This window comes from Brachionichthys hirsutus, chromosome 8 (assembly GCF_040956055.1).
Source record: "Brachionichthys hirsutus isolate HB-005 chromosome 8, CSIRO-AGI_Bhir_v1, whole genome shotgun sequence".
NCBI classification, from domain to species: domain Eukaryota; kingdom Metazoa; phylum Chordata; class Actinopteri; order Lophiiformes; family Brachionichthyidae; genus Brachionichthys; species Brachionichthys hirsutus.
The window spans coordinates 8,616,510-8,636,061 of NC_090904.1; the positions used below are offsets into that span (position 1 = coordinate 8,616,510).

The 19,552-nt window shown below is 50.3% G+C and overlaps 1 protein-coding gene across 1 annotated transcript in view; it reads right to left on the minus strand.

The window, feature by feature from the left end:
• LOC137898344 (receptor-type tyrosine-protein phosphatase gamma-like) overlaps positions 1–19,552 on the minus strand; it is a 104,235-nt gene that overhangs the window by 59,213 nt on the left and 25,470 nt on the right. The window contains exon 2 of the mRNA XM_068742370.1: positions 16,977–17,093. Coding sequence (XP_068598471.1) covers positions 16,977–17,093 — 117 coding nt within the window. The remainder of the gene's footprint in view (positions 1–16,976; positions 17,094–19,552) is intronic.

The window sequence follows — 19,552 nt, forward strand, 5'->3', positions numbered from 1 at the left end:
GGAGGAGGAGGGATGAACGACAAATAGGAGGACAGGAGGAGGAGGGAGAAGCAGCATAGGAGGAGGGCGAAAACATTCGCTCTCAGGCTTAAAGCTGGTTTATTTCTCCTCCCATAGGCTGCATATTCGGAGGAGGACATGTGTATGAGGAGGAAGTGTAGAGTAATAAATTAGGCTGATTCTTACCTGGGTGTGAGGAGACGTCCGGCAGGATCAGGGAAGGCAGGAAACGAGAGAGCAGAAGGAGACAGAACAAAGCAAAGACTCCATCAGAGGCGGTGAGTCACATGGAGCTGATGTCATTTATCAGCCTCTCATAACGGCAGCATACAAACACCTCCAGGCGGGGGGGTGCGTTCCCCGAATTAACCACAAAGACGAGGGGGAAGAGTCGGACAACTTCAGTGATGAAGGTGGATTCCTCTACCATCACACTCCTCCAAAGAGCTGCAAATGAGGTGTTCAGGTGAGAATCACTGCGACCGATGGGAGGAAGCTGTCAGCTGGCTCACCTCCTCACCTCTGCTGCATTGCGTCGTCATATTAGCTCGAGTTTATTGATTAGATATTAACAGATTGGTTTCACGTTTAGTGAAAAACAAGCCTGATGAGCTGAGGAGAATGGCTGATGCCCTGACAGAGAGAGGCAGAGGTGCGTCTGTCTGAACCAGGTGTATTCCACCTGTCTGGCTTCATTCCCAGGCTGGGAAGAGGCAGAACGATCTCTCGTTCCAGAAGTAAACTCCACATCCTGTTGTGTGATGTCATTTCCCTTGGGAGGGGCTGACCTCTGACATCACCCTCTCAGCGCAATCAGTGTTTATTTACCGCCCGGACGATTTAACGGCCGAGTGGGTCTCAAAGCGTCTGCTCAATCAATCAGCAGCCAGTGTGTGTGTGTGTGTGTGTGTGTGTGTGTGTGTGTGTGTGTGTATCGATGTGCATCTACATGACAAAGCAAAGCGGTTGTATTTATTCTTGTCTCTTTGTTGGGATCTGTTCTTATGAGATAAATGGACAAACACTTTGTGGTGTGTCCTCATCCGATCGCTCTCGCCCGGATGCCTGTTATAAAGCAGACCTGCATAAACACACAAGTTCATTTAACTTTTTATTGTCTATTTATTATTTATTGAATTAAATCCCAGGTTGTTTCATTTACTAAAAATGGTTCGATTGATAAGAATAAACCAAAACATGATCTGGTCTTAATACGTGAAGAGAAGACAATTTTACGCGTCATTAACATTTAATGAAGTAAAAAAAAAAAAAATCCTGATGAGAATAAATATTCTGACCAAAACCAAATATGTATTGTCTTAGATTCCCAGAAGTATTTGGAGTTCAGCTTCAGATCAGTGCCTCAGCATCTCTTCCGGAGAAACTCTTTTCTTTAACATTTGAGGCGTAAAAGTTAATTAATGCAAACAGCGTTACTGGAATTCTGAGCTGACCCCGGGTCAGTTGAAGGCTACAGACATCAGAAGGTCGTTGGTTCACTTCCCATCCCAGCAGGATAAATCTGGCTGGGAGCGGTACCCTGCCTTCCCTCATTAACACCATTAACGGGTCCTTGAGCCGGGCCCTTGACCTCCGCTCTGACTCCGGTCTCCAGGGTGAAATTCCCGCTCTGCCTCGAACCCCGCCTCTGACGGCACTTCACTATGTGAAATATCGGCGTTGTTCCGATGGCCTCAGGGCCGGACCAGAGACAGAAACCTCCCACACTTTTTCAAAAGATGCAACTCAGGACATAAAATGAAAGCAGCTTGTGAAGACGACGTTCGGCCTCAGGTGGGGAACAACCAATGACCCGGAGTCAGGCTTGAGTCAGTGATGAGCAGGTAAACCAGACAGACATAAAGGTGAGTCTCACAGGAAATGGTTGATGCTGGTTGGGTTTCCAATCGCTGCTTCATCGCAGATAAAAGTCTTTACAAAGCGCTTTCCTTGGGACTATAATCGCCGCAGAAGTTGATGGGCCCGATCCCAGGGTGAGCCTTTGTGTAAAAGCCTCTGCCGTCCACTCCAACACGCCTCCTCCTCTTCAGCCTCTTCCTCTCTGCGTCACGAGGGCCCGTCACTCAGCAGACCGGCCTCCTCAAGGATCCTTCATATTCAGGAGGGGGTTAAACAGCCCTGGACTCTGCACGCCGGCATTACCTGCTTATTTAGTTCCAGCAGCCGCCTCCTCTCACAAATCAATACGGGAGGAGAACCGGGCCGAGGTAAGAATCCCTATCTACCTCCTGCAGATGGTTGAAAATATAATAAAAAACACTATCTGAGACCAAGCAAATAATCACGCGCACAAACAAGCAAACAAATCCTTTCTTTTCCACTCGTCGCCCTTGACTGGATTGACCCGGCTTCGGCGGCGTCCGTTCTGGACCGGCAGGCTGGCTGCAGCCTCATTAATTACATCATTAGCAAAGGAGAGGAAGGCTAATGGAAGGCAGCGTCTGAAGGAGTCAGGCGGACAGAACGCATGACGGCCGGCCTCCGAGAGCGCCGGCGGCGTTAACCTTTACGTCCCTTCACAGGAAGGAGGCTATAGATCGAGCCGACGCCCACAGTTCAGCGAGGATCAGCCGCACACGGTTAATGAGACGACATCAGGAAGCACTTCTGCTGATAGCCGCACTTGATGAAGCTCCATTAATTCCACTTGTCCTTTCCTTGACTAATTAAGAACATAATTAACTAGAAGCTATTTTATTCTCCCCCTCAGAAAGGAGAACAATTTATAAAACATGCCACTGCAAGAATGAGCAATCGATCCCAGAGCTGTTTGGGAAAGTGATTGCTGCTCGCTCTCTGCAGGAAGACCGAGCAGAAAGGGCAATAGATCCAGCTAACCGGTCGTCCGGGTAACAATCAGCCGTGGTTGGTTGCAGATCAAATCCCCGAAATCCCTCAAACATCTTTAGAGCTTAAGAATGAATAAAAAAACAAAACAGAAGCAGGAGATCCGGTGGACGACCTGGGGTCCAACGGTCCGTCTGACACTTCCTGCCTTGTTCTCACGATGGCCGGTCGTTTGGACCGGAGCCTCGTTAGCCTCGTTAGCCTTCCTGGTGTGTTTGAACTCCTCCTCCTGCGTCGATCTTCTGCCTTTGTTCCATCTTGGTTCTCTCTGCTCCACCATCGTGTAAAGACGTCGATTATCGATTCCCCTAAATCCAGGACAGATCCAGTGCGGCCTCTGATCCTGCATTTGGAGCCACATTTTCCTTGTGTTCTCATTGGCCCTCGTCATCCCGTTCAGAAAGGACGAATGCCATCGTCCTCATTTTAACTAAACATCAAACATGTTCTTATCCGGATGATTTGATCTGGAATCCTGAGAAACGCCTCGCGTCTTCAGTAAGGAGGGCTGCAGCCGCCACGCCTTCGTTAGCTAGTTCGTTCGTTAGCTAGCTCGCTGCCAACTCTCACACATTATACTCAAACCTTTCAAAATGCCTCGCTCGTACAAGAAGGGAAACGGGGGACAGATCTGGGTTTGAAGGTTTTTGAGTTTGTCTGGAACATAAAAAAATACAGTCACAGTTCAAGTAAAAAAATACATAAAATGGGCAATTTAAGGATTTCTATGCCTCTTCTCAAATTGCTGTAATGGCTCTGCGGCGCCATAAGGAGTGACCGGACCACTCCACTCTTCTTGTAGGCCCATTAGGTAATTGGGCCGGCGGTTGGGGAATTCCTGTGACATTTCGGTTCTGGATGGAATAAAATTCATTGAGGTGCTCAGCTAATAATTACAATCATTCAGCCTCCCCTGGTGACAGTAAAGCTAGCTGCACGAGCGTTACGACACAATTAGGATGATCCAGGTACTTCAGTGACCCGTGCGAGTAAGTACCTCGGGGGGGTGGAGGACACGCCTCCTCAGCTCGCCATCACTTTTTATGGTTTTTATTTGAGAAGTCACAAACACACACGTACAGCAGGTAGAAGGGGAGTAACTCCGAATACATGACGGCCTTCCAGAAGGTGGGAGTCAACTCCTCCAGAAGAGTCTTCCTCTAAAGGACGCTGGCGTCTCCTCGCCCCAGGAGGCGTCCACCTCGGCGGCGCCGCTTGCACAGTTCAGAAGTGATCAAAGGATAAAGCGTTCGTTAGATTCAGATTGAACAGGGAGCATTACGGGATTATGAAGGGTCATCTGTGTCCACTTAATAGCTGTCGTGGGGACGCTTTAATCTCCAGTGGCAGTGGAAGTCGATGAGAAAAGGAGCAACCCTTGAACAAGGCGGGGCTAATATCGCCGCCAGAAGGCGTGATGAGTCCCGTGGATGGACAGTCAGGGCCGTATTACCTTAACGGCCCTCAGTAATGAAGCATGAAACCCATTCAGCACCCCTGCCTGATGGCGAGAAGTAATTACTGCCCCGTCCCCGCTTGCCCCGCCGATTGGAGGCATTAGCAGGCAGCACAAACATTCAGATGCAGATGAGTCCCGTGGCTCCTTCCCGAGGGCGTGACCCCGGCATTACACGCTATTAGACACACTTGAGCTCCGGTTAGACAACGAGCGCTGCTCTCCGCTCCGCCGCTGCCTGCATCGCTTTGTGCTGGTTTCTTTCCTTGCCGTACTTCCTGCAGTCCCAGTCCAGACAGTTAGCCCCCCCCCCCCCCCCCCCCCGCACACGGATTTGCTGTGGGAGCAAGGCGAGAGGTTTACGTTCTAAACACGCACGCCAAAAGGACAACAATCAATAGCGCTGATGTAATTCACTTTGGGAGGGCGGGGTCTCTGACCAATGAGACGAAGAGAATGCACTCACGGGCCTGGGTCATTAGGGCGCCGCCGGCGCCAGCGCTCCATGGCGAACAGGCTGAGAAGGTGAGGACACCTGGACCGGCTTCATGGTTCTGGGAGGAGGTGAATTTATCTCACCATGAAAATCCTCTCTAAAATAGCAAACTCTGCATTTTGGACTGAATCGTTTCTGCAGGACCGTCAAACCGTAACGTCTGACCCACCACATTAAAGGCCCTTCAGTCAGAGCCGAGCCGACGACCCAAACGGAACCAGTCGCCTCCGAATGTCAGGCATTCTGTTGGATCTTCGGAGGAAGCTGCTGATTGGACGTCTTCAGAGAGGCTGCGGCGCTTTCTTCCTCGTTTCCTGCAGTTCGGCGCCGCCTTATCTGTCCAGGCAGCTGACAATGAACCAGAACCAGAACCAGACCCGCACGTGCCACTATAAGCCCCGCCCGCCGAGGTGTGGGCGGGGCTTATAGCAGCTGGCGGCCTGCTATAACCGGTTCTGTCCAGTCCGGTTGTGATGCTATAAGAAACACAACTTAAAGAGCTTCCCTCCACTGTGATGATGACATCATCAACTCTAACAATGATGTCATGACTGAACATTCCATCATAAAATCAAAACCAGTCTACATATCAAAATGATGCTGTCGTTACGGAGGGACATCCGACGGAGATCAGATGATCAGTGATGGACCCCCCCCCCCGAAGCAGTTCTATCATCCCTTTGCTTTCTTCTCTCCGCCTGCTTTTCCCAGGGCTCTCCAGCTGTCATCTTCTCAGCCCCCCCCCCCACCCTTCGTTGTGTAAACGTCCCACCAACCTCTAACCTCCTCTTCCTCCGCGGCGTGTCCTCAGGCGTTGTTTGTCCATGTCAGCGCTAAGCTGCTTGTCTCCGGGTATACACTCCACGCCGTCGCCACGAGCGGCGTCGGGCATATTAAACAGGCAGAGAGCCAATAAAGACGGCCGCTGTGAGTTTTAGGAAGCGCAATAATCTGCCCTGAGCCTTTGTCGGAGATTTACTGCGTGTTGGGGTCTCTGCGGCGCCGCGTTGACTCGCCTTCCTGTGAAACTGATACTGTGGAGTCTCTGGAGCTAATCTGCCACTTAATTTATAATGCATGCAGGTTTATGGTGATGAGTCTGGCTTCGAGTGTCTGCAGGTTTACAGCCAGCAGGTGTGTTTACAAAGGCAGCAGGCGTCATCCGGGGAACGGGCGTGGAATCCATTCTCAATCGAAGCTGCTTGTAGAAATATCATGCGTCTCACGTCCGCTACGAACTCTCGCCGAGCTTGTCCAGATGCGTCAGGCTCTCATCAACGGCGAGCTAAACTCCGTATCAAATGGAAGCGGCGCGGCGGCGGCGGCGGCGAGGTGTTTTCATGATGATTCGATTTGACTGATCCCTTTGTGGCAGGCTGGATCAATCGAAGACGGACACCAGCAAGCAGCTTCACACCACTTTGATCATAAGAAACGTTGAGCCTCGAGAAAAACCGGAGGATCGCACCACAGCAGAACCCGGACCTGTTGCCCCCCCCCCCCCCCCCCCCGCCGAGGTTCCAAACGGGCTGCATTCCAATCAAGGCCAGCTTGAAGAGAGGAGAAGAAAGATTCCAAGAAAGTGACCAACAGAAAGATCAAATGTAAAACTCTTTGATCAAATAGACGGCGTGTTCTGGTCCGACCCGAAGCCGATGGCAGCTTATCTGTGGGAATTAGAGTTCAGCCTCACCGGCGTCCAGCGTCAGAAGTTACACCTGCAGCACAGGTGAAAGAGTGACGTCACCATCATCCCAGCTGCCTCTGATGGAAGACGTGACGGCGTGGAGACAACCTTTTTTGGTTCGACTGTCCCGTCATTGGCCAGACTGACTGGTGACATCGGCGCCGTCCCAGTAGACACAGACTGGAGTGTGATAATGAGCTTAGCATGCATGTAGCGTAGCCTGGTGTTAGCCAGTGGCAGCGCCACAGGGACTCCCCTTTGGCGTCGCCACTGAATCCCGTTCAGTGAGATGAGAGGATGAAAATCCTAATTCCACGCCGGATTAGCGATGTGGGGATGAAGTTAATTTCATCCCCGAGCTCAGAGGGATGATCCAGGATCCGTCTCGCGCTCCCGTGACAACATGCAGCCGCCGGTCGCCACCTCCGATAGGCCGGGTAGGAAACACGCGTGCTCCCAGAGGTGTGGTTGAAGGAGTTTACGTGTCCGACAGCGACCCCCCCCCCCTCCCGTCCTGCTCCCCAGATTGATTACAGCCCTTAAAGATGAAGGATCGCTCACTAGTAATTAATCAATACACAACGACCGGGTGGGGGAGGGGGGGCACGGAACGCAAACGCAAGCAGTTGGTACGTTTCCAGAATCATTACGTGATCAGAACCCCCAGCCCCCAAAAGACGGCAGCAGGAGTCACCTTCCTCCCACCGGCCAATCAGAAGCCGAGGCTGCCTTCACTTGTTTCGTTAGGAGTCAGGTTTTTGGGAAAGTTCAAGTTCAAAAACTTTATTGTCATTCACAACACACACGCAGAACACATCAGGAGTTAAAGCGTGTCACGGAAAACTGTGGATAGAATTCCTGCAGAGTTCAGGCCGGAAATACACACACACACACACACAGGCACACACACCTACACACACACACAGACTGACACAGACGCACACACACACACACAGACTGACACAGACGCACACACACACACAGACTGACACAGACGCACACAAACACACACGTGTCCAAGTGTTATACACAATTTAAATACCACATTTTGGAAAATAGTTTTGTAATAATTATCTTTGTGTTCAGACCTTTGTGACAAACTAAAAGCTAACATACATAAAATAGGTCCAATGTTATTGTTGGTGATTTCTTATCTCTGTTGTTTAATAAACACTTTCGTGTTGTTTACTTTCATGTTCGACAAACCGACGAAGACGAGTGAAACTGCTAGCTAATAGTTAGCTACTAGCATTAGCCGTGTGCCGGGGAAATTTACCCAAACGCTAATATAACCTCAGAATTTATAGCAAGAATATTAGCTTTACAACAGAGTTGTTGTTGTTTACCATTTAATAAACACTTCAATGTTGTTTACCGAGTCTTTATCAGAAGCTGACGGATGCAAAAACATTCAGATCACTTCTTTCTTGTTTTCCGGGACATTTAGCTCTGGAATCAGAAAAATGGTCAAGGTTTTTCCTGGTTTTCAAGGACGAGTGGGAAAACCGTGCTCCGTCAAAGTCCTTTGGGAAACCCAGTCAAACACGGAAAGAAAATAAGCTTCTTAAAAGATGCACATTAGCATGCACGCATTATGAAACACACACACACCAGCTGGCAGCAGAAAGGCTTCATGTCTTGGCAGCGACACGGCCGTCATCCATCAACGCGAAAACAAATCCTTCAATCCCTGTCGATCGGATATTTACCCCCCGGGGCAACAAACACTCCTTTGTTTACATTGCTGATGTATCGATGTGTGTTTTTCTGCTGCGGCAGGGTGATAGATGGCTGGACGGGTGCAAGGAGGTGATTTGGTGATTTAAGGTCCAATTCTGGGCACTAAAATTGGTTCCTGCCAGAGTAATACATCAAATGGAATTAAAAGGTGATTGCAGTGTGTGTGTGTGTGTGTGTAAACAGCAGTGTGTGTGTGTTAGCAGTGAAAAAAGGAGGAAATGGGTTGCTTTGATGGCGCCATGGCAACACCGACACACACGCGCGGCGCACGCACAGCGTGTGGATTGAGATGCGGACAGAAGAAGGAATCACAAGATAAGAATGAGAAAGAGATGGAGAGGACGGCTTCAAACTCCCATTGACCTTAGCTTAATTCAGGTGGCCCTGACACACACACACACACACACACACACACACACACAGCAGCGCTGAATGGTGAGTGATGGGGCACTTGTCTTGTCATCACGGCTGTCATGTCTGACACGGTGGACAAATGATGTCCAGGATGACGGGCCGAGATCTCACTCTGTGTCGAAGCCTGAAACCCTCCACAAACTCTAACGCATCACCAGGAGCCAGGTGAAACTAGCCCCGCCTCCCTGAAGGTGTTACACACCTGTGGATAAACCTAAAGTAGCAGATCCAGAGGAAGAACCGGGTCCTGGGTTCAGATTCACGCCGGTCTCTTCTATGACCCTGTAATCCATCAGGACGAGAACCCGGGGCCGAGTAGATCGGGCAGGGTTTTTATTTTTTAGTTGCTTTTTTAAAACACCTGAGACAAAGATCTTGACTGTTTCAAAAACGTCAAAATCGGATCCATCAAACAAGTGGCGATAGGTAGGGGCGTAACCCGCCCCACCGTGACCCCTGAAGGAGGGGCTTTAGCTTTCAGGCGGCGTGTATTTGTCCAGCACGTTCTCATTCTGCAGTTCATCTCCAGCAATGACTTTGGGGAGGCGCTAAAAAGACGGCCGTCCCATCCCGTCCCGTCCCGTCGATGAGCGCGCCACTGCTTCAGGTTCAGCCCCGTTCAAGTACAGGAGTGTTTTATAGTTTTATATTTCCACCGCTGTCCTGTCAGCCAGCTGTTGCTGAGCATGAACAATAGGGACTAAGTGTCTCGGCTACGAGGACATCCATCTCCACGGTGTGTCCCCGAGGCGGGACCTTGAGTGATCCTCCTAACTAATAGTCGAGCTGAGAACATTCTGCCTGCAAACATTCTCTAAGTCTTGACACCTGTTCAAGGTGCATTAGAAAGAGAATCATTCCCTGCAGTCCTCCACTGAACGCCCGCGATCGCAGCTACGCTGCTACTTTACTGCGCATCATAATCAATAATAATAGACATAGTTCAATCGATCACGTTCACACAGCGGACTTTTATTATCATATCAGGTTCACGATCAATCGACTGCTTTGAAAAGTTAGCAAGAACCCGGAGGATCGAGATGAGAAAGTTAGCTTCTTAGCTAACGGACATACGTGTCCCACATGAGACGGGATGGACGCCCTCCTTCCTCCCCGCCTCCTTGCTGATCAATGGTTGTAAAGGATTGATGAAAGTTCTACTTTTATGAAGGAGCTAGCAGGTAGCCGACGCGCCATTTAGCACGAGCTAAAAGTTATGATGCGGCCGTTTAAAAACAGAGGCGTTAGCAGATCAAAGGAACGATTGATGACGGATCATTGAGGTCAAAAAAGGATCCTCATCAAAATACAGCGGAGAGCGAATCAAAAGGGCTTCTGAAGAATTCTGTTACACACGCACACACGCACACACACACACAGACGCTGCAGCGTTGTCACGGACTTGTCAGATGATGTACGACACGTCTCGGAATCTTTAGCTGAGATGATCTGGGCCAAACGAATCAATAATTCATGTCTGATGGCGTCTTTTTAATATTTCATGCATAATTAATAAGCGGGCTTCACTTGCGTCGGCAGAGGGAGTCCCGTCGACAGCAGATAAATGACACCCGGAACGCCCCGGATGGATGAGGCGGGAGGGCTGGGGCGTCACCCGGCACGGTCACGCTCGCACATGCGTGTGCGTGATGCGGGATGGACAGCGAGGAGGAGGAGCAGTGAACATCCAAGCCCATCATGAGTTCACATCCGACTCTCAGCTCATAGAAAATTAATTCACAAATGGGAGAGAAAGGCTTTGGCGCTGCTGGGGGAGATAACGCAGCGCGACACCCGCCGTCCCCGGAGAGCGGCGCCGTGTGCGGCGGCGGGATGCTATCAGCGTGCAGCGATGAAGAATGGTCCCGCAGCAAACTGCGCCTGCTCTAAGTAAACCGTAATCAGTCTCAGCAGCGGCCGCCTCTCCGGCTAATTCATCCACCGCCGCCTGCAGGAACCGGAGCTGCTGCCGGCGACGGGAGGAGGAGGAGGAGCTCAGCATCGCCCTCCTCAGCCGCAGGACCGCATGAGGGGTCGGCGATGGAGGTCAGCAGAGGAGGAGACAAGATAAAAGCAGCAAACAACATCATCCATTCACGATGGCGCTGAGAACCGGTTCACTCGGTCAAGGACCGCCTCCACAGTGGTGAGGCGAGCCATGATGGACGGCTTAGAGACAGTGTCTCTGAGGAAAGGACAGGTGGCGGAGCCAGAAGAGGAGGAGATGAAGATGCTGAGGTTCTCCTTGGGAGTGACCAGGTTGGATAGGATTAGAAATGAGACGATAAGAGGGACAGTGAAGGTTAGACGTTTTGGAGACAAGGTCAGAGAGACCAGACTTTGATGGTTTGGACATGTCCAGAGGACTGATGGGGACTATATCGGTAGAAGGATGCTGAGGATGGAACTGCCAGGGAACAGGACGAGAGGACGACTCAGGAGGAGATACATGGACGTAGTGAAGGAGGACATGAGAGGGGCCGGTGTTGGGGAGGACGATGCAAAGTACAGGGTGAAGTGGAGAACGTTGGGTTGCTGTGGCAACCCCTCACGGGACAAGAAGAAAGTCCAGTAGTAGTAGTTTGTTGTTTCTTAATCTCCGATTTAAATAAACGGCGATGCTCCGCCTCTTTCTCCGGTGTCTCATTCTGTCCAGTCATTTTCGTTTCAGTCACAAAAACGGTAAAAAAAAAAAGAAAAATCCAGAAATCCAAACAAACAAACAAACAAACAGCGGTGACGTATCAGCTGAACGCGAGCGACCTCGTCATCGACTGTAGGAAAACCTGCATGAAATATTCACGCTTGCTCGGGTTGTGTGGACGGGAACGCGTCTCGCCATGTGCAGCCATAGTAAGTCAGCCCGTTCATTCACGCTGCTTCTCTCATGTGAAAAGGAACACGCTGATGAGTCATTGATGCTAACGCCTCCAGCCGTCACCAATTTAGCAGCTGAACATTTCATGTTCACAGGTCGGCGTCAGGACGACCGTCTGATTGGCTGACAAACACACACCCACAGTCCTCATTGGTGCAGGTCATTGACCCTCGACAGGTCACAGCAAACTCCGAGAAGACATCGCTCTGGGTTCCTGTCCCACACAAAGGGGAGGAGTTCAGCCACGGATACGATGAAGGAGGCGGCCATCGGTTTAAGGTGAACGGGATTCCAGAGTCACGTGACGTCCGGCCATCATTCGAAGTGTAAACGGATGTCAGACGACTGATCGGTTCGTCATTGGTGGACGAGAGAGAAAGAGAGGAAGAGGAGGAGGAGGAGGAGGAGGAGCAATCAAGGGCGATTTACCGTCACGTCCTCCTGACTGAAAGAAAGGAGGTCAGAGCTGAGGAGGAGAGGAGGAGCAGGGAACAAAAGAGCTACTGAGGATTACTGTGGTGACCAGATTTAGATTAAATGTTCTCATGGTCCAAGGATCAGGTTCCGGTGGTGATCCGGGTCATCATCTGGATCCAGAATGCCCTTTAAGATCCACTAGATCGAATCTACCTTCATGGATATGTCAAAACCGATCGGACATCGTGTCTCATCCCGATCCGCTTCGCCAAATTCAGATTCTATTGATCCAGACTGACCTGAGATCAGATCCAAGACGAAATGGATTCTTCCTAAAGTTCCTGATCCGGATCCTGAAGAAAACTATCAGACTAATAGAGAGACCCATGCAATCCAGGATTGAGGGCAGGTCTTCAGGATGTCACATGATGAGGATCAGCCAATCAGGGAACTGGAGGCGTCACCTCCTCCCTCTAAACATCAGATGAAGGAGACTCCTGCTCACCGTGTTCACCTGGCAATGATGTCATCACAGACGTCTTAACGAACGCCAGACGGCCATCAGCTCCATACGACCGCCACGCTTTATCTACACCTCCTCCTCTCCCTCCCCCAGCGAGGGTTGGAGCATGAATCCAAGAGAAGAAGTCATATTTAATTACACACACACACACGGCAGCAGAGAGTTTTACGTCGTTAATCATGTGTTCCATAAATTAATGTACAAGCCTTTTAAAATGTCTCAAAGGAATAATTAAAGGAGCCACTGACGACACGGGAAACATTCGTTAGGGAGAGAAATGAAAACAACCTGCTAAGTTAGCCGCTAGCTGCAATGTGCAGATGATTCTGTGACGATAGGAGGAGCAAAGACTCGCTCCTTCCCCTCAGCAGAGCAGGCATCAGGAACTTTGCATCTTAACAACTGTATTTGCATCAGGGGCCATTTTGGGACTTGACCACATCACCACCTCCCTCACTTTCTACATGCTTGCTTTCTCATCGTTCAGAACGTTCCAGATCTTCTCCTCGGATCTTTGAGTTCATTTTTCTCATTCCATGCGTCTGGTTTCCAGCCCTTTGTCATATTGATCAGTTCATCTTCACATTTTAGCTTCCGCTCTTTAGCTTTAGCTTCTCCTCGCACTTCATCTCCAGCCGTCTCGCTGGCGTTCCCATCAGCGCTGAATTATGTCTCCCATCAAGGAAGAGCAACGAGAGTCAAAACACTTTTAAAAAGTCGGTTTCCACACAAGTTGCCTGGAGGCGCGAAACGTGGCGACACACTGGGGAGTGCATTATGGGACATTACTGTCACAAGTCATGTCTTTACACAGTTAAAAAAAAATCCCTGAGCCGACCTAAAGCCTGGAATTCTTCAGCGCTGGAGAATAATCGGTTCTGAAAGCGCTCTGGGTATTCCAGAACGGCAGCTTCGTACGACCTTTTATGGATCCAACTCCTCCACGGTCCCCCAGCTGAAGCCCCGCCTCCTCCGCTGTGGTTTAGCGATCTCCTGCAGTCGCCGCTGGGCTTTCAATTGTTTTTAGATCTGATCCAGACTTTCCAGTTTGACCTGGACTTGGGTACAGATCGATCAGGTGGGCGGAACCACTGGAGACGCTGTCCCACGTGAGCTCCTATGTTCCAGCAGTTCTACTCCAGACCCAGATGGCTGTCCAGAGCGGGCCCACACAGCTGTGTCCTAACAGGACCGGATCGGGTCTACGGGTCCGCCTGAATGACACCATCAGACATTGTATGGATATTATCCTCTGAGTCCTCCCGGGAGCCGAGGCCGCATCCGACGGAGCGGGTCGCTCTGATCCCGGATTAGACACGCAGCCGCTGACCCAATCACAGAGAGGACTCCCATAATGCATCACACCTCGCACCACACACGGACAGATCAATCAGTCACCTCCATTCACTTAATCAATGAGAAAACACACACACACTGGATGGAGCGACATCTGGGGACTGAGAGCGCTTGTCTTTGTCCCGGCGTCCTCTGGACCAGTCGGGTCCATCATCGGATCCCTTCAGAACCGATGTTCCTGCACTTTGTAGATGATTCGTTCACTAGTGATGGCCATACGCACAAAGCCAAAAGTAAACGGACGCCCCGAGGTGCTCTGTGATTGGTTAAGAGCTTCCTCGGTGACAGGAAATGGTCACTCGTTAGATTAACCTTCATCTTGACCTCCATTCACATCAAGATTCATATCATCCAGAATATAAAGCGTCTGATTGGTCACTTCCCTTCTCAGGAGCGTGGATGTAGCGATGCTGGTACATCCGTCCAATGTTGACAACGGTACAGCTTAATGCTATGCTAGGCTATGCTAATGTTTCTACCGCCGTTCGGTGCAGCTGCAGGAACTTTCACAGGGAAAATGCAAAAGCTTGATATGAAAAGGTCAAAAGCGAAATGTGGAAACTTCTGAGAGAAAGAATATTTCTTTTTTTAACACGGCTGCCGTTTCTCAGATAAATCAGCGTGTCATCAGCGGAAGGCGAATCGTGACCCTCTCGTTAAAAACGTTCTAGCTGTCGTCTTTATCCAACCAGAAATCTGCCGTTCTGCAGCAAAACAAAGCTTCAGCTGCTGCGTCTCGTTTCAGCGCCTGTCAGGACGCCGCGGCGCCGAGGAGGGTGTCTGAAGGAAGAGCGTCACGCCAACCGTCATGGCTGATCGATCAGCGGCGAGATGTCCTGATGATGGATCGGTCCGATCGGTCGCACACAGGAATCCGTCGTCACCAACCAAACTGCATTCAAACGCGTCGTTTTCTATGGATTCTACTTTGGAGACAGAATGCACGGCTTCCTGTCAGGCTAATGAAATAGCTTTCCTCCGAGGGCACGGCGGCGGCTGCACGACATCATCAGACTCCATCGCCATTTACACACTTCAAGGCCGCCGCACAAAGGCCTGAGAGCGCACAACGGCACAGCAGCTCGACAAGCGGTGCCAAATGAGGTCCGCCGAGCGAGCGCCGACATTGTACTGCTCTGAAAATTAATTCCCAGTCAAGTGTGCGTGTGTGTGTGCGTGTGAGTGTTTGTGTGTGCGTGTGTGTGTGTGTGTGTGTCAGCGCTATAGGAAGAGGAGCAGGAGAGTATTAAACCAACATGTGGGTCATATTGTGAAAGAAAAAATTGAAGTCTTTCAAATCAGGCTTTGTAATATCCCCCCCCCTCCCACAGAGCACGACTGTGATTGCCGATATTTTCCCCAACATAATGCTATGCTAGGCTATGCTAAAGCTTTTATTAGTCATCCTGGCCCAATGTCGGAATGAAGACGATGGAAAAACACATTATTCAGATTTGTCTACTGGGACATTTTCTTTTTTACTTTTGTTTGATCAAAACGTCACCAGACAGATTCACAGCACAGTCAAAGGGTTAGCCCGTCTTTGACGCCATTTTTCCTTCGTCACATTGTCCTATAATAACGTATTGAAAATCAGGAACCCAGAACCCCTCCCTGGTGAACCAGGCGCTGCGCTAATTGCTAGCGGAGGTAGCCGTCCTGATTCCTGAGCTTTTAATCTGCCATTCTGATCAGGCAGAGGGCAGAACAGCCATGGCCCGCTGAGGTCCTGATTGCGGTTTGTCAGACCTCTGGAGGACACGATTAGAACAAGCTAATTAGGACGGGGAAAGTTTGAGGAACTTTGGAGAGCGATTGTCTATAATGGAGGACGGAGAAGAGAAAAACTGTTTTTAGGAACAGACTGGATTAAAACTCTAGAAACCGAAGAAGACACCTGGATTACGTAGTCATCCTATCAACAAAACGTCGGCGGATGAGGTTGAACTGAGCCTCTTTTAAATCCGCTAATGAGTACAAACCTGAATAACAGGAAGGCGGGCCCTGAACGTCTGCCGGCCCGTCAGCCTCCTGCCTCCATTGTTCTCCTGTTGCCTGGATCCTGCCTGCCGTTACATCAGCGTCTTATGTAAGCGCCGCCATCAAACGACCGGCGGGACGGCAGAACAGCGTCGCTACATCTTAGCATCAGCATCGCTAAGTGGAACTGTCACCGGTTCTGTTTAATTCTTCACAAGCTCCCGCTCGCTCCGGCTCGACAAGCGACCAATTAGAGGCAGACGAAGAGCGGAAATATTCAAAGAAATCAACGGAAGATCATTCGTGGCCCGCGGCTCGCATCGCTCGCACGGCGAAGGATTGATGTCGCCCCTCTGAAGCCCCTGCAAAAATAAAAGACGTGTCCAGAGATGCCTCCGGGTCAGACGAGAACACAGGAGGACGCCAATGCCGCATTGACACGCTTTATTCTGAAAGGCACAGTTGTAGCTTCCCGCACCTGTGAGTGTACGATCAGGAAGCCAGCTCGGACAGGAAGTCAGGCCAGCAGCACAACGTTCATGTTTACAACGCGGTTCTGTGGAGGTCCAACTGGTCCCAGAGCAGCCTAACGATGTGCCACCTGAACCACCTGGTGCAGGTACCGTCACCCGACCTGAAGAGACCGGGCTCCGAGACACGCTAGCAGAAAGACCGCAACGGACAATCGTTGTTACGTCATCGCCCGACCACGATTGTTTTGGCTTGATATCGTGACATCATCACACAACGCTAGCGGCGTCTACTCGAAGACAACACAAACCTTCATCCTCTTATTTAACCAGGAGTTAAATGTGATCTCGGGTCAGACATGCTTTAAAAGCAGACCACGCCCAGGTGCGGTGATGTCATCAGACCGTCAATTAACCTTTATCGTGTTTCTCATCTTCAGTCGCTCTTTATCTCCGACAACATCTCCAACATCTGCTCTCTGGCTTCCTGTTTGAGCCTGAGCCAATGAGACATCTCTTCCAGACCCCTCCCACCAGACACACCCATCCCCTGCCTGCATGAACCAATCAGATGTCCACACCTTGCCTTTTCCACCAGTCACAGCAGATTCCTTTGTTTTGTTCAGTTTTTGTTGGCAGGAGATGAATGCTTTTCCTTAAACATGGCTGGAGAGGCGGGGCAAACACACACCTGAGTAGGCCCAGTAGGTCTCCTCGGCGACGGCTCTCCGGTGGCGTGTGTCTCCGGCTGGGGCCCGGCGTTGGTCCTGGATGGGGGCTTGGGACGGGACTTGGCTTCCTGTCAGCGCTGCAGGGTGACGAGACAGGAAGGTTAGCATGAACATAAAGCATAGCATAAAGCTAGCCTAGCTGATAGGTGTGAAGGGGACAGGTGCTCTCATAGCAACATTCCCAGAAACGGACCGCGGTGCCGTCAAGAGAAATAAATAATTAAACATCAGAGGAAATAAAGAGATAAACATCAGCTGATGCTAATGCTAAAGAACAGCTTCAGAGCGCAACAACAAGGAAAGGTGACACGGAGGCTAAATTTAGCCGCTTCTTCTGCAGGAACGGCGGTGAGAGCTAACGTGGACTTTTCATTGCGACGCTACTTGAAGCTTTAATGCGACGTTCATTCAGTGAAGAAGATTAAATCAGTTTTCCTCGATGCATGAAGTCTGAAGCTTCATTCTTTTCATCTGTGGAGGATTAATGTTTGAGAATTCAGAGCCGTGTTTGAAGTTCTGCTTCTTCTCTGGGTCACTGGGAATACAACGAAGCTCTCCTCGAGTCTGATGAAGAGCTGCACAAACCTAATTCACAAAGATGAGGAGGAGGGAGGAGCATCACCTCCAACCCCAGCTTGACTCATGTCATTTGGGATTGGAATATTAGGATGGAAAAAACGACCTGGCATTGCCACAGATTCCAGTGAGGTAAAAATGGTCTCCTTTGGGCCGGGAGACCTTTTTGATCCCCGCCAAAGAAAAGGCGGAGAAGGAGCACTTGGCTGGCTCGAAGAGGAGGACCGGATTCCGACAGCTCCTCTCCTAATGGCTCCGCAGAGCGCTGTGATTTGGACTCTGGGATCTTCAGAGGACAAAAATCAAGTTAAAAGAAAACGACTGGAGGTTATTTTTGACTTGCCGAAGGCCACCTTCAACGTTCCTTTTATAGCACATCTAACAAGCCCGGATACGAACCAGCTTTCTTTAATTCAACATTCTATATCGAGCGTGGAGGTTCGGAAATATTTAGAGAAATTTAACAGAAGTTCTCTTCATTTAAACCCAGATGGATGTTGTTATTTTGCAGATATAGAAAAAAATTAAACCTTTATCCACCGCAGAACACATTAGCATGTCTGCAGCAGCTACAGCTAATGTTTGTATGTCTGCAGCTATCGTTAGCATGCCTGCAGTTCGGGCGGCGTGTCACTGAGGACACACTAAACTGTCCAATCGGACCAAGGCCAAACCTAAAAGCATCGATCACGTCCGAATGGAAAGAGTCTCTGGCTTTTTGCAAAGCATCGTGGGGGAGATTTAAAGGTGAGTCTTTGTTTCAATGACAGCCTCTCTGCCCCCCCCCCCCCTCACCTGTCCTCCCCTCTCCTCGTTTTAATTCTTTGGGATGTAAGCGTTGCTCCTGTCTTTGAATACCAATGGGTGGCAGCTCTGTGGCTTTTCTATGAATTACATTATTGATTCCCAATACTGCTCAGAACAGAGAATGCGATTATGCACAGACCCCGCCCTAACCGCTCTCAAATCTTCTTCGCCTTCTTGTCTTTTACTCGGTGGCTTTTCATCAATTTGTCTTTCGTCCATCGGTCAACTGACCTTTCCGGAGCGCCGTCCTTCAATCATGTTACGACACCCCCCAGCCCCGGCCCCCCGGCGTCAGCGTCGGCCCCCCAGCCCCGGCCTTTGGTCCCGGGCCGAACCAATCACACGCTAGAGGACGACCCTGATGGCAGAAATCTTCCTTACTGATTTTTACAGTCACACTGAGTCACCAGCCCGTGAGCTGGACTTGTGGGACCCGGAGAACCTGAAGGGAACCGGGTCAGCTAGCAATCCGGGCTCAGGCTGGAGCTGGATGGTTTCATCTTCATGTATTTTTACTTCATTGTTCAGTTTTCTATAGATTCAAAGACGACTTTCTGGTTAATTTCATCTGAGAGCGTTTTATCGGTTCCTTCTGCCCTTCATTAGCCCTATTCTTCATCAGCCCTCTTCTTCATCAGCTCTCTTCTTCATCAGCTCTCTTCATCTCCTCCATCGGTCGATCCCTCAAACATTTTTCATTGGACACTTTGAAAGGTAGACTTGCTGGAATTGTGTTTTATTCCTCTGTGCACAAGCTCTCACCTCGTCCTCGCCCCCCCCCCCCCCCCAGCTCCATCTCTGCCGTGGACGTTTAGACGTGTCTGTCCATTAAGCAGGCTTTATTTATCCAGAGCTGACGTCCAATTAAAGCGAACGGACGGATTCAAAGTGAATTTATTTCACAAAGGACGGGAGGAGGGTCTCCTGTGGGCTTTTACCGGGAGCGCAGCGATGTTTAAGTCGGTACAAAGAGACGCGGCGGGTGGAGGTGAAGGGTATTGAGGGAGAGGAGGAGGAAGGAGAAGAGGAGGAGAAGGGCATGAAAGCAGAGAGATGATCTTCAGGAGAGAGGAACAGGAACGTGGAGCGGCGATAATGAAATTACGCGTCTCTCCTGGAAACCGTTACTGGGATGCTGAGAGACAGGCCGCTG